This window comes from Triticum aestivum, chromosome 4B (assembly GCF_018294505.1).
Source record: "Triticum aestivum cultivar Chinese Spring chromosome 4B, IWGSC CS RefSeq v2.1, whole genome shotgun sequence".
Taxonomy (NCBI): domain Eukaryota; kingdom Viridiplantae; phylum Streptophyta; class Magnoliopsida; order Poales; family Poaceae; genus Triticum; species Triticum aestivum.
The window spans coordinates 405,968,606-405,983,256 of record NC_057804.1 but is presented as its reverse complement, the minus strand read 5'-3'; the positions used below and the strand labels follow the sequence as shown (position 1 = coordinate 405,983,256).

The 14,651-nt window shown below is 51.9% G+C and overlaps 2 protein-coding genes across 3 annotated transcripts; both read right to left on the bottom strand.

Moving 5' to 3' along the window:
* Positions 1-5,032: 5,032 nt before the first annotated feature.
* On the bottom strand, positions 5,033-13,070 carry LOC123092389 (probable protein phosphatase 2C 33). 2 transcript variants are annotated; one of them, XM_044514159.1, is made up of 8 exons: positions 12,575-13,069; positions 12,305-12,476; positions 12,167-12,214; positions 7,317-7,501; positions 7,121-7,228; positions 6,909-7,034; positions 6,565-6,809; positions 5,033-5,456 (listed from the first exon to the last, which is right to left on the bottom strand). In XM_044514159.1, exons 1-8 carry the CDS (start codon positions 12,782-12,784, stop codon positions 5,234-5,236), a joined length of 1,317 nt encoding a protein of 438 aa, XP_044370094.1. In that variant the 5' UTR covers positions 12,785-13,069; the 3' UTR covers positions 5,033-5,233. The 2 variants fall into 2 exon arrangements, with proteins under 2 accessions (XP_044370094.1, XP_044370095.1); XM_044514160.1 differs by having other exon boundaries at positions 12,167-12,476; positions 12,575-13,070.
* On the bottom strand, positions 10,204-12,094 carry LOC123092388 (uncharacterized). The gene is made up of 2 exons (XM_044514158.1): positions 10,793-12,094; positions 10,204-10,556 (listed from the first exon to the last, which is right to left on the bottom strand). Exons 1-2 carry the CDS (start codon positions 11,943-11,945, stop codon positions 10,522-10,524), a joined length of 1,188 nt encoding a protein of 395 aa, XP_044370093.1. The 5' UTR covers positions 11,946-12,094; the 3' UTR covers positions 10,204-10,521.
* Positions 13,071-14,651: the final 1,581 nt, after the last annotated feature.

Genomic DNA, 14,651 nt, shown 5'->3' with positions numbered 1-14,651 from the left:
AGTAAAAACTTAAGTAAACGTGAAAGTAGAGTTTCGTTTCCTGCAATGGAGAGATTAGGCACGGAGAGAATTCGGCTCATGGTAAGTATATATCAAGTGTGCCAGTGCGTCGATAATACCAGTTACCTTGTATTATACTCATAGTATTTGATATGTTTGTTCTGTAAGCGGATCACCCTAATGTTATGAAACTCTTCTTCGCGGGGTTACATTCCATTCTATGGTTCTACTTTGTCTGCCCCAGAGTGGTCGTCTTCACAATTATGGTCCTCGGACCCGGAACCAAGCATTAAGTTTCGTGGATCACCGTTATCTCATATTGTCTTCGGTCCTCATAGATATCTCCACCTGTCATGTTAGAGGTCACATATTCCCTAAACAATATGCGTTACCTATGTATTTCTTGAGATCGTGTTGCCTGGGCCCTTAAATTGCACAACACGCATATGGTTCACCACTATATAACAACTTACTAGACAAATCACAATACTGCAAATACAAATCACGACATATAGATCAGGCACAAATGAATCTTACCACTCACTTACATCTCCCACGCCTAGGGGGGGTTACTCACACATCATAAGAGAGAAAACCATTCACACCAGAGATTAAACCCATGAAAACCATATCGATAATACTGTGAAGATCCACAATAAGATGAAATTGATAACTCAAATAGTCTTGATCTCTAGATGAGAATCAATAGAGTTACAACTTGTTCTCACAACTCGTGATTTCTCTTACAATACTGAAGGATGAGATGATGATGGAGATGGAAGGACCAAAACTAAGAAGATCTTCGAAGGTTCTTCGAATCTCTTCCTCTTCTATTCTGGATGTGGTGGCGGCGGCTAGGGTTCTCTCCTCGCCTTGGTCCCTTCACTTTTAATAGATAAGCTCTCTCCCCTTTAGATATAAGCTTTGACGTGCATATCTCTTTTCCTTTGACATCAATTTCCAAGAAGGGTTAAGTCCTCTTGTTTGTATATGTCAAATGGTAAGGATCATAAATTTGCACTAGAAGCATCATGGTAATTTGGAGTTTGTAATAGAGGGTCATTGAGTAAAGCTGGGAAAGTATAATTCAATAGAAAACATTTGGCAAACTTTCTCTTATATGTGCAGTTCGGTGTCTCCGAGCAGAATCAATCGGATTTTCTGATGGCTAGTCAGTGACAAGGTACATGATTCGGTATGACTGAGCAGTTTTTATCGGTCTGACTGCAGTGGCGGAGGTAGAGGGTGGACAGGGTGGGCCACCCTGGGATTTTTTTTGAATAGCTTTATAGCATAGGAAAAATGTAAAAAAATATAAAAATATATATTTATATGAACAGTTCTATTGTTAGTCCACCCTGACTCATTGGGCTAGATCTGCTACTGTCTGACTGGCATGATTGGATATTTCGGTTCCACCGAGTGAGTTCCATCCGGTATGACCGAGAATTAAGATTGTACATCCTTTATATCTAGCACCAAGTCAGTGCTATTTACATCCATTTGAGGAACAAATTTGGGACAAGCTTTTTTGGACAGAGGGAGTAGAAGGTTCAACTCTGGTGTCTCCAAAAATTTCCTTTTGGAGGGACCGATTACACTTGGATAGAGGCGGGGTGTGGTTTGTACTGTCACCGGTGCCTGGTGCCGAATAGGGGGACTTCCCTGTTTAGATTACAGCTCTTTAGAGCAAATCCAATGGGGGCGACCCATTTTGTCCGCCCGCGTCCGTTTGGGTTGGCAGGGACAAAAGTGGCGGCCCAACGCGCCGACCCAAACGGACGCGCGTCCGTTTTTTGTCCGCGGGCGACCCATTCCCGGCCCAATTTTGAGCCGGATTTGCGTCGGCGCGGACACAAGACGGATGCGCGTGTGCGCCTACTCTTCTCCCCGAGCCCGCCGGTCGGTGGCAGCCATCACCATTTTCCCCCATTTTCCCCAGAAACACTCCCGCCCGCACGCGCTCGCTCCCGGCCAACCATGGACGACGCTATCGACCTCGACCTCGACGCCGCCGCCGGCCTCGCCTCCCTCGCCTCGTCCGGCGCCGTCGCCCCCTTCAGGAAAGGCAAGCCTCGTGCCCCGTGCAAGACCCCAGCAAGCTGAAGAAGGCGCTGACGCCCGAACAGCGGGCAAGGGAGTCGGCCAAGAGGAAGGGCCGGAGGCACGCCGCGGACGCGAGGGATGAGGCCGCCGCGCAGGCCGCCACCGTCACCGCCGCGCAGCAGGAGTTCACCAATGCCCGTGTCGCGGCGGCAACGAGGGAGGCGCTCTACATGCTAGGGGTAAACCCTAGCCAGCACAACCTCGTCCAAGCCGCCGTCATCGCGGCCAGCACTGGATCGTCGGCGTTTCCTCGGATGGTGCTGCCCGAGTCACCCCGCGCTCGGCTTGCAACCCGGTCCCCGGCTTCCACGTCTACCCGCAGGCCTCCCGCCTCTTCGGGGAGTGCTCACCCGACGTGAGCGTGGTCGCGCCTTCCACGCCTGCGCCAGCGCCCATCGACCTCAACGCCACCCCAGTGGTTGGTGGCTCGTCGTCCGGCGGCACGAGGAAACGCGCGCTGCAGACGCCGGCCGGCGGGCTCCCAGACGCCCGTAACCTGTTCGAGGGAATGTCGTCCGCCATCGATGAGGACTTCATGCAAAACCTCATCTTCGAGGATGGTGCGCCAGGCGCTGGCCATGATCCCGACGAGACACAAAGCCAAGACGGTCGCGGGGCGTTCACGCCGGCCGCTGGCTATGATCCCGACCAGGCGACCTTCATGCGTGATCAGGTCGGCGTCGACCTGGACGGCTTCCCCCTCAACCACGAGTTCCCGGACGACTACGGGCTAGAGGAAGAGGACGAGTGCGACATCGACGTGGAGCCTTTGTTCGAGGACGAGCTTGCCAACCAAGCCGCCGGTCCTAAGCCCAAGCGCAAGAGCAAGCGTACGAAGGCGTACATGACGGCCGAAGACAAGCTTCTTTACGAGTGTTGGTGAGACATTGGACAAGACCCGAAGACGGGCGCCGAGCAAAAGCATTCGACCTTTTGGACTCGTGTGCACCGAGAGTTCCATGAGCGCAAGAAGTTTTCACCTTACCAATTTGTGAGCACGCGCGGGTGGGTCTCCATTTCCAAGCGGTGGAGGGTGATCCAACAAGAGTGCAACAAGTTTTGCGCCACCCTTGAAAGCGTCAAGGCCCGCCCCATGAGCGGCATCGGCATGCAAGACATGGTATGATGGCAAGCAAGCCACCCTCTTTTGTGTCATCAAGATCATCCTTGCTATCACTTGCCCATATGCTTGCATGGAAACATTTTGTAGGTATTTCAAGCTTTGGAGGCATTCAAGGTTCAACACAATGGCAAGTGCTTCAACCTCTCCCATTGCTATCGGGTCATCAAGGACGAAGAAAAGTTCAAGGCACAATATGCCGCACTCAAGGCACGTGGGGGGAAGAAAGCTGTGGAGGACGTTGGGGAGGGTGAGCCGGCACGGCCGCGGGGGAAGACCAACTCCAAGAAGGAGGACAAGCGAGATGCGGCCACCAACGCCTTGATCGCAAGCGTGGACGGCATGATGAATAAGAAGGACTCAAGGGAGGAGGAGCGCCGTCATTTCAAGGCGAAGCAAATGAATGCTTTCATGGAGATCCAAAGGAGGAGGCTTGATCTTGACGACGAGAAGCAAGCCAAGATGTTCGAGCTCGAGGCGGAGAAGCAAGCGAGGATGCTAGAGATCGAGGCCGCCAACGCCAAGACCAAGGCGAAAGAAGTGGCTCTTGCGAGCATGATGACCGGGGTGGAGATCATGAAGATGGATCTCAACACCGTGTCGCCAAGGAAGAGGCCGTGGTTCGAGAAGATGCAGGCCGACATGCTCAAGTTCGCCGACGAGTGATCTATGGCGGCGAGGGCCACCTTTTTTGTATGCCGGCAGGTATGCCGGCATGACCATGGGAGCCGAGATGGCGTGGTCGAACTCAAGTCCCCCCTTTTTTTTGTGCTGGCATGTGTGCCGGCCGGTTGGCGAGTGCGTCAGCATGAACTGTGGTGATATTTTCTAAAGCCGGCGTATAAGCCGGCATTGTACGCCGGCGCTGACATGGTGCGGGCATGAGACACGGCCGCTGGCATGATCGGCCGCGGGCCCTTTTTATTTAAAAGTTGAATGCGGGCATGAAATGGGTCGGTGCGTTGTGCGCGCTGCCGCCCCAAATGTAAAAGAGGGCGGACGACGGGCGGGCGGCCGACCCAAACGGACAAAAAGCGGACAAATGCGCCGTCCGTTTGGGTCGGCCCGTTGGAGTTGCTCTTATTTGCTCAAAAGGAAAAGCCGAAGGAACTAGGTTTGAAAAAAAAACAGCTCAAGGAAGTAAGCCTGTAATCTTTTGCTGACATGGGCATAGCTGGCAGCGGCAGCTCTATTAATTAACATGGCGATATTTGGATGCTTCAGCGCTCAAGGCCAGGAGCAACTTTTCAACAAAAAGGAAGAAAGCAATCTATCATATGCCAATACCTTACCTTGCAGTGGGAACGAGATCCTCTGACTTATCAAGGGAAGTTGGTATACATTAATATGTGAACAGTATCATCTCTCTAACTTGCCTTCTCTATTTTAAACATGGAGGCCATTGTACGTGCCTAAATGTCAGAGGATGCAGTGTCATCAGAACACAGCAGGAAAACAGTTGTACACCATTTGGGTTATGAGATCAATCAATCTCCAGTCAAGAGTTTCATCTTACCGCCAGACAAGTTGCGCCACTGTCTCCCCGCTGATCAGATTTAGTAGTGAAATTATATGACAAGCGCAACAAAAACCAACCCAGAATGCAGTAGTAGCTTCGACAAGGATAGCATCAAACACTAGTCAGTTCGGTTCCATACAAGGTACGTACATTTCAAAGCAGCAACGAGGAGCCTTGCCGTTGCTTCCTGAAACATTTTTAAGCTAGTCATTTCACTTTACAGGCTAAGGTACAGAGAAAAACCTAGTGCTGAATTTCGGGGAGCCATCTTCTCAGAGCAAATGGAATTTTCATCAGCGCTCTTGATAGACAACAGGCTTGTTAGTGGCCCAATTTGTTCAGTTCAGGCCAGAACACAGTTAGTTTCGCCCAAATAATTCTTCGATCCAGTGACAAACAGTTTATTCTCTCCTCTCTTACATAGAGCAGAAAACTGAACCAGGATACTAGTTCTCATGGACAAGGATCATTCAGTCATATTGGTACTTTCAAGTGCATGCAGTCGAGCGACTAGATCTTTTACCTTCCATTGCATCCTTCTTTTTTCTACAGCCAGAACAAAGATAAGGAGCGGTCGATGGTGTTGACGGGGCAGAGCAGTAACCTTCCCCACTATCTGTTACTAAATCTTCGAATGGCACTTGGTCTACTTGACAGATCGCACAGCGAAATGGGGGCAAATTTGCTTTTGACAGGCAATTTCTACCCAACCTGCAAAAACTAGGTGACAAGATGTTAGTATGCTGTCAAAAGGCCTAAGATGAACACGGTGAAGTAAAATACCAGATGGCATTCCTCAAACAAACAAAATGTCAATCAGCAATATATCTCAACAGCCAAGTGGACAAACTGATAAGAGAAGCATGTAATGACTGAGGCTATTTATTTATTATACAGCAAATTGTATATGGAAGAGGCAAAGTGAGATGCTCCTAGCGGAAGATGCAGTTTGTTCATTCCAGTGCTAACCATTCTTGCGCTGTAGTGGCATACAAGATAAGAATCCTATCTTTCCAGACCACCTACTAGTCTACAGAAGTATGAGAAATGCAAACTAACAAAGGTGATATTCTATTACATTACCTATGTTCCGTTACTGGAAGAAGCACAACAACTCAACAAATGAGTACACAACTAGAAGTCATCTCAAAATTTTGGTTGTCCATCTCCAGTCAGAATGTGCCGAGCAAAATATTTTTCGTGTATTACTTGGCTCTTTTGACCTTGGTCTACATTCTAATTTTCAACTAGACGGCATATTTAAGCAATGCCTCAAGGACAATGCCACCCCAAGAGAAATGGACAATGCCACCACAAAGAACAGAAAACTGTCACCGTGAGTGTGAATACATATCTGGCATGTACACCAGCTATATGCACCTAACCAAGAGAGTGGAAAAATAGGTCCAGTAATTCAACAGCACCAAAATAAAGGCATATCTGGTACCCAGGACATGGCACATAAGACCAATTCATGGAGAAGCTTGTGCAATGTTGCTTTACTGCTTTTCATGAAACATTAAATAGCTACAGATGAGATTGAACAACTGACGCACAAAAAAAGACTACCAGTGCTAATCCAGAAATGTTCAGTTAGGGGGTGGATACAACCACTTCTTCTTCACCATCCCAAAGATGTATTGTATATCATCAAACTAAACCAGGGATAAGGAGATAAAAGTGAAGCAAAAGGAAATGATCCAATGACAAACACAAAATTCACATATGACAAATAAATGCACGACTAAAAACCATGTACTTTACTGATATGCATAGTATATTCAACAATATGAACTGTAAGAGAAAAATAAGAACATGCCTTTCTTCCAACAATGCAGAGCCTTCTTCAAATAATTCCTCCACAAATCCAAATGAAGCAGACTTTTTTTTGTTACCAAGCTTTCCAACAGAGCTATGGGACCTCCTACCAAAAAGAAGAGACCTCAACTTGTTCTGATTTTGCTTTGGAGACGACGGTGGTGGTGTTGAACAATGATCAGATGGGATGATATCAACAACTACACAAGTTGTATCATCTTTCAATCCAGTTGTCTTTAGAGCTTGCTGTACAAGCAAAATTGATCTCACTTAGATTGTCAAGACAATCAAGCACACCATAGAAAGTATGGACAACTTAACAACTGCAGCTAAATGCATACTGACCTTAACAACAAGCTTTGCGGCCAATTCTGCAGGCAAGCCTCTGCACGCCTGCGCTGCAATCTCTGAGGACACTGCATCCCATATTCCATCTGATGCAATTATTAGCCTTCCTCCAGCACTAGAGAGCTATGGCAAACCCAAAACACACATGTTAGTCAAGATACACTAGAATAAGCTACGCTCATGGCATTTGAGCAAACTTCCAAATTCACCTTCACTTGCTTGACATGTGGAATTGGCACGATGAACTCCCCAACATCGGTATCCCCAATTGATCTTGAAAGGCACAGTCCACCTGGCCAGCATCGGAGAGGGCCAACCTATACAAAAATAAGCAGAACGATTTACCCCAAAGTTCATATCCAAACATGCAGTTGTATCCCCAAGCTGTTCCCGGTAGAGCGCTACCTGCTGTCCACCGCAGAGGTTCAGCCGGCTGACCTCCCCTCCACTCGCCGTGACACGCTCCCGCTCCTCTGCATTCTCCTCTAGCCTGTGGTCCACGGTTAGCAGAGAGACCACACCACCTTGAGTGTCAAGGATGCACCTGGAGTCTCCGACTGACGCCACAGTCACGGTGAACCCATCAATGACTGCTGGAGTCAAAGCGAGCGAAGAGAGAGAGGCCGTGCAACACTCATACATTCATCAATCTGGGTTACACAGGTTTTATACATACACGGCTGGCCAGATAACTAACTCAGCGCTAGTCCTAGAAAGTAGGCACGTACAGACAGCACGAACACACGTTCGCTAACACCCCGCCGCAGTCGTGTCGTCGCTGCGTGGCAGTACACACAGACTGGACCGGAAAGTCTGAAAGACGGATGTTGGCAATCCCTTGGTCATGATGTCCGCTAGCTGTTGAGTAGTCGGGACATGTACGATGCGAAACTCGCCGAGGGCCACCTTCTCTCTGACAAAGTGGATATCAAGCTCGATGTGTTTGGTCCGCCGGTGATGAACTGGGTTGGTGGACATATACACAGCCGATACGTTGTCGCAGAACACGATGGTAGCCTGTGAGGAAGAGCAGCCGAGCTCACCGAGGAGCTGTCGTAGCCAAACGCAGTCTGCAACAGCGTTAGCAACGGCGCGATACTCCGCTTCTGCGCTGGACCGAGAGACGATGGCTTGGCGCTTGGAGGACCAGCTGACAAGCGTATCGCCTAGGTAAACGCAATAGCCGGAGGTCGAGCGGCGAGTGTCGGGGCAACCAGCCCAGTCCGCGTCAGAATACGCGATGATCTCAGTAGACATGGAGATCGGAAGAAGAAGACCGTGGGTGGTGGTGCCGCGGACGTAGCGCAGAATGCGCTTGACGATGGCGAGATGGCTGTCCCGAGGATCGTGCATGTGCAGGCATGCCTGTTGGACGGCATATGCGAGGTCCGGGCGAGTCATCGTGAGGTATTGCAACCCACCAGCGAGGCTGCGATACTCAGAGGGATCCAGCACGGGAGAGCCGGCGTCGGCAGCGACCTTGGGCGACGTGTCGACTGGAGTGGAGACCGGATGGCACTGTGACATGCCGGCGCGCTGAAGCAACTCCTCAGCGTACTGGGTCTGGTCGAGGTAGAACCCACGCGAGGTGCGCTGGACGCGGATGCCGAGGAAGTAGTGGAGGGCGCCCATGTCCGTCATCGCGAACTCGCGACGGAGCTGATCGATGATGACGCAAAGGAGAGTCGTCGAGGAAGCTGCGAGGACGATGTCGTCGACGTATAGGAGTAGGTACGCGGCGTCGTTGCCCCGCCGTAGGATGAACAGCGAGGCGTCGGAGCGCGAGGCGGCGAACCCGATGGTGGCGGCGAAGGTGGCGAAGCGGTGGAACCAAGCTCTGGGGGCCTGTTTGAGGCCATACAAAGACTTGGAGAGACGACACACATGATCGCGACGAGCCTCGTCGACGAAACCGGCTGGTTGGTGGCAGTAGACCTGTTCGTCGAGAACGCCATGAAGAAAAGCGTTCTTGACGTCAAGCTGGTGCACGGGCCAGCCCCGGGAGCACGCCAAAGAGAGCACCGTCCGAATCGTGGCCGGCTTGACCACCGGAGAGAAGGTCTCCCCAAAATCAATGCCGGGGCGCTGAGCGAAGCCACGAACGACCCATCGGGCTTTGTAGCGTGCGAGGGAGCCGTCGGCGTTCGTTTTGTGTCGGAAAACCCATTTGCCGCTGACAACGTTAGTGCCGGGGGGACGAGGGACGAGAGTCCATGTCGAGTTTGCGATGAGAGCATCGTACTCGGACTGCATCGCGGCACGCCAGTTTGGGTCTTGGAGAGCAGAGCGAACAGATGTGGGAAGTGGCGAGACAACTGAAGCATGCAGATTAGCGTAACGCGGGTTTGGTTGGAAAATTCCGTGTTTTGCACGCGTTAACATCGGGTGTGACGCATGAGCAGTTGGGTGCATGCGAGGAAGAGGTGGTGTGGGATGGTTGGAGGGATCGGGAGATGAGGATGGACCGGCTGGTGGTGATGGTGGGCCAGGAGGCGAGGGAATCGTGGGCTGCTGGGACGTAGCTGGAGGAGTGGAGGGAGTGGTCGTGGGCTGCATGGGGGAAACAGATGGCGATCCAGGAGGGGCCGGTGGGGGCGGCGCCCATGCAGGCGGATCGACGTAATCGACGGGAGGAAGATCGGGAGCTGATCCAGGTGAATCGTTGGGTAAGTTTGGAATCGTTTTAAACGGAAAAACAGACTCAACGAAGATGACGTGCCTGGAAAAAATAATGCGCCTGGTGAGGGGATCGTAACAACGATATCCTTTGCGCTCGTCTGGATAGCCCAAAAAAACGCAAGCGGCGGATCGAGGGGATAATTTGTTGGGTGCGGTGGCTAGAAGGTTAGGGTAGCAGAGACATCCAAAAACACGCAAGTGACGGAAGTCAGGCACGGTCCCAAAGAGAAGCTCATGTGGGGTGGTACGAAGATTGGGTTTACATGGACGTCTGTTGAGTAGATAGGTGGATGTGGCTAGGGCTTCCGCCCACCAGTGTGGAGGCATGGACGCATGCAAGAGGAGGGTGCGAACACCATCGTTTAGGGTGCGTAGAATCCGTTCGGCCTTCCCATTTTGTTGTGAAGTGTAAGGGCAAGTTAGACGAAAGAGGGTGCCATGGGAGGCGAGTAGCGCACGATTTGCGTGGTTATCAAATTCGCGACCGTTGTCGGTTTGGAGGGCGAGGATAGGGCGAGAGAATTGCGTCGTAACGTACGCATAAAACTGAACGAGAAGACCATGAACTTCAGATTTGCGACGAATGGGAAAAGTCCATGTATAATGTGTGAAATCATCAAGAATGACCAAATAAAATTGATATCCGGATACACTTAACAGAGGGCTTGTCCATAAATCACAATGACAAAGTTCGAAAGGAAAAGTGGTGCGGGAAGAAGAAGAACTAAAGGGGAGCCTTGTATGTTTGCCTAAACGACATGCATCGCAATTGCTCGTCGAAGTTTTATTGAAGCTAAAATCGAAATGAGCGGAGGCCTTGGCGAGGACGGCGGCGCCGGGGTGGCCGAGACGCTGGTGCCACAAGTCGGCGGTGACGGCGGCGGTGAGGCAGTGACGTGGCGGGGCGAAGGTGTAAAGATCGCCGGGGGAGTCACATCGGAGAAGCACCGTCTTGGTGGCCAGATCCTTAATAGAAAAGCCATAGGGGTCAAATTCGATTGAAACAGAATTGTCACGAGTAAAAGCACGAACAGAGATTAGATTTTTAATGAGAGAGGGAGAGATGAGGATTTCAAGAAGAGAGAGAGGGCGAGTAGGGGTGGGAAAAGAGGTGGAACCGACACCGGTAATGGGCAGGAGGGAGCCATTGCCGACGACGATGGAAGAAGGGGAGGAGGGGTTGGGAGGAGAGTGGGTTATACCGGAACCGGAGCTCATGTGGGACGAGGCGCCGCTGTCGAAGACCCATTCACCACCAGGCGCGGAAGGAGGATGCAGAGCCATCTGGTTGAGTGCAGCGATGAGGGCGGCTTGGTCCCAGTGTGGTGAGGGCGTGGCCGCGGTCGTGGCGTGATGAGCCTGAGGCACAGCCGGAGCGGGCGGGCGAGCTCCAAGGATGCCCTGGAAGGTGCCGGCCACGGTGGTGGGAGGGCGCGCGCCCGCGGGAAACCCACCGGAGGGACCCCCGCCTGAAGAGAAGCCGCTGGCGCCGGAGGAAGGATTCTGCTTCCTTTTCTTCTGTCGGTTGTTGCGATGGCCTGAAGAGCCGCCGCCGGAAGAAGAGCCCACGGCGTGAGTGTTGGGGGCGAGCAGGGCCTGGGTGAAGGAGGCGGGGACAGGCGCAGGAGTCGGAGGCCGAGCCGCGTAGTACGCCGAGGCTTGGGCGAGCAGAGCGGTGCGGGCGGCGACGCGCGCCTGCCGGCCGAGGCGCTGCTCCTCCAACTGGAGGAAGGCCCGCAGCTTGATGAAGGAGGGCCGGCGACCGCTGGTCATGTGCGGGACGGCGTGCTGGAAGCGCTCGTCGAGGCCGCGCAGGACGTTGTGGACAAGATCGCGATCCTTGATGCGGTGGCCGAGGTCCCGAAGTGTATCCGCCATCTGCTTCAGCTTGGCGGTGTAGTCCACGACCGAGAGCTCTCCTTGAATGAAGCTATGGAACTCATCCAGGAGATATGTGATCCGGGCATCCCGATTGCTGCGGAAGAGGGAGCGAATCGAGCGCCAGATGGTGTAGGCCGAGGCCTTGCGCTCCGCTACGATCTCCAAGGTCGACGGAGTCACGGTGGCGTTGTACCAGGAGAGGATGGCGAAGTCGTTGAGGACCCAATTGGAGGTGGCCTGCGCCGGCGAGCCATCGACGTGGTCGGTGAGGCCGAACTTGGCGAGGGCGTCGAGAAACTGGCGGCGCCAAAGGCCGTAGTTCTCCTTCTCGTAATCGAGAATGACGAGGACATGGTCTCGGATACGGAGAGATTGGATCGTAATGGTGGGAAGGGTTTGAGTGGCCACGGGAAGATCAAACTGCTCGTCATCGGAGGAGTCGCCGGCGGAAGAGACGGACGAGGAGGTGCTCATGGCGCCGGCGGAGTGTAGGAAAGAGGTGGGGCAGCGGAAGGTGCGGATCGGGATTAAACTGATACCATGCTGGAGTCAAAGCGAGCGAAGAGAGAGAGGCCGTGCAACACTCATACATTCATCAATCTGGGTTACACAGGTTTTATACATACACGGCTGGCCAGATAACTAACTCAGCGCTAGTCCTAGAAAGTAGGCACGTACAGACAGCACGAACACACGTTCGCTAACAATGACGACCAACGTCGCCGTCGTCCCTGACATTTCCCCTGCACCAATTCCCAGAGTTAACAACAACTTAGTGATGAGATTCGCCGGGGAATATAACGGCATTGCAATGGCCTCTCTCTGAGTCTCACCCTTGCGCTGGAAGTCAATGTCTGTCTTTACGAAGCCTGCCACAAGCGCGCGCGGCAGCACCTGCAGCCAGTCCTCGCGGCTGATACCTTGCGGCACGGCGCTCATCACATCGTCGAGCAAGTGCTCCTTGCTAAACACCGCCGCCGACACGCCATTGTGACCGTCGAACACCTACAGTCAGCAGATCCGAGAAACAAACACGCCCTCACATGGCCGAACCCGAGAGAGAAAAAACAAAAGGGGGGCTGCGAATAAGACAGTGCGCGTACAGCGAAGACGGAAAAGGCCGAGGAAGGGTCGCCGGGGACGCGGAGGCAGTCGGGCTTGACCAGGAAGTAGTCCTCGCCGCGCTTGGCGAAGCCGGAGTGGCCGTACCGCACGAGCGGGCGCTCGGAGCCGCCGCCGCGGAGCTCGCGGCCAATCAGCGTCGCCAGAGGCAGCGCCGGGGGCAGCATCTCCTCATTGGAGGCGCTCTCCATCACAGACCCCTGCTGCGGTCCTAGCGAAGAAGCGTCTTCCCAAGAACCCGCTCGAATGGCGCCATTTCTTGCGGGGAAAAGCTCTGGTCGGCGGCCTCGGCGGGGAAGGCTCCGAGCTGGATCTGACACGACGCGACGGGTCCTCGTATTCCGGGGCCGGCGTCGCAATGCGGGCGGCGGCGAGCTGGGGTTTGGGGAATTCGGTGAAGGGAGTAAAGGCAGAAGGGACAGAGGAAGTCCGCCGACTCTAGAGTGACAAGGTGGAGAGGAGTAGAGTATTATGATTTGGAGACATAGTGGGGGGGGGGGGGGGGGGGGGGGGGGGGTTGGTTTGGTCTAAATTATTCAAGCTAAAAACTTACTAAAATGAAGAGTACTTGCAAGCTTTTTAATAAATAAATAAAGAGTAGTGGGTTGGCTAGCCCAGTTGGGCTACGTAGGACTAGTGTTGATTAGCTTAGCTATAGGAGGTCAAGATTCTCAAAAAAAAAAAAAAAGCTATAGGAGGTCAATGGTGGTTTACAGCTTTAGATTAAGAAACATGTGTCTGTCTGGATTTGCTTCTGCTTGTCGTCTGACCGTCGAGTGTGTCTTTTGAACCATGTTGCCGGCTAAACTGGATGTCATGTTGACCATTAGTGGTTTTGGTGTGAAGGCCGGCTAAACTGGATGTCATGTTGACCATTGATGGTTTTGGTGTGAAGTCATGGACCCATGTGCTATTGTTGCAAATCTTCCCGTTCTCACTAACTATGCTTCCTCTGTTTTCTGGATAGGATGCATAACATATTTTGTTGTTCATGCATGATCATCAATCTACGATGAGCATGTTTGGTTGCTTGTATCTTTTTCCCTTTTGCATATATGTCTCACCTAGACAGGCAGAGCAGATGCAAAGCTAAAAATTATGTTGTGTACATTGTTTGGTTGTCCGGATACTTACTGCATGCATGACAACACCAACTCCCCCTCCCCTGCACGTTTGGTTGCCTGCTTACAATTGTGTTGATGCACTGCATGATATTTGGTTGCATAAATTCGGCCTCTGCTTACTTTGTATCTTATGTGGTGAGCCTATCATATATAGCTTACATACGATCACAACGATCACACAAATAATACATCACTACAATCACGACGAACTGGACGACGATGATGAAGTTTTTCATCCCACACACCCCAAACCGACTGGGAGGCTTACCTGCTTCAACATTGCTCTTCTATTTGAGCACAAACGTGTAGTAAGCATCCTATGCCTTCTATCTACTCTTAAACACTTCGAAGAAGTTGTCTGTGTAACAAGTCACTTACTCTTGGCTATTTGTCATGAACTGTAAACCCCTAGAACCTCCCTCTCCACACCACATGCCACTTCACCTAGCATTGACAAAAGAGCAACGATTCAAGCAACAAGAAAAGGAATACAGTACACATGGAACACAAGAAACTTATGCATGCATGATCGTATACCCAAAAGGCAAAGCAACTTCATCCTAACTACTTTGTGTCATCCTACCAACACATTCAAAAAGAGGGTGTAACCTACCACTGCAAGTTCACCATCAGTGTGAGGGGTTAGTATATACCACCTCATCAACAGTTTTCAAGCCCTAGCTACCACAAAATGTACATCGCCATCATCATCGTCGTCGTCATTGTCAATCATCATGCAAGTCGTCACCACCACCACCACCACCACCACCACCACCACCACCACCAGAAACAACACTAGTAGTAGGTATTGCCCAGCCCGGTGATAAGCAAGAGCACCCTATGGGTGTCTGCCATGGCAACGAACCCAACACCCTGTGCCTAGTTGTCCAGCGGGTGGCTACACTAAGAAAAACACTTCCGTGATAATACATGT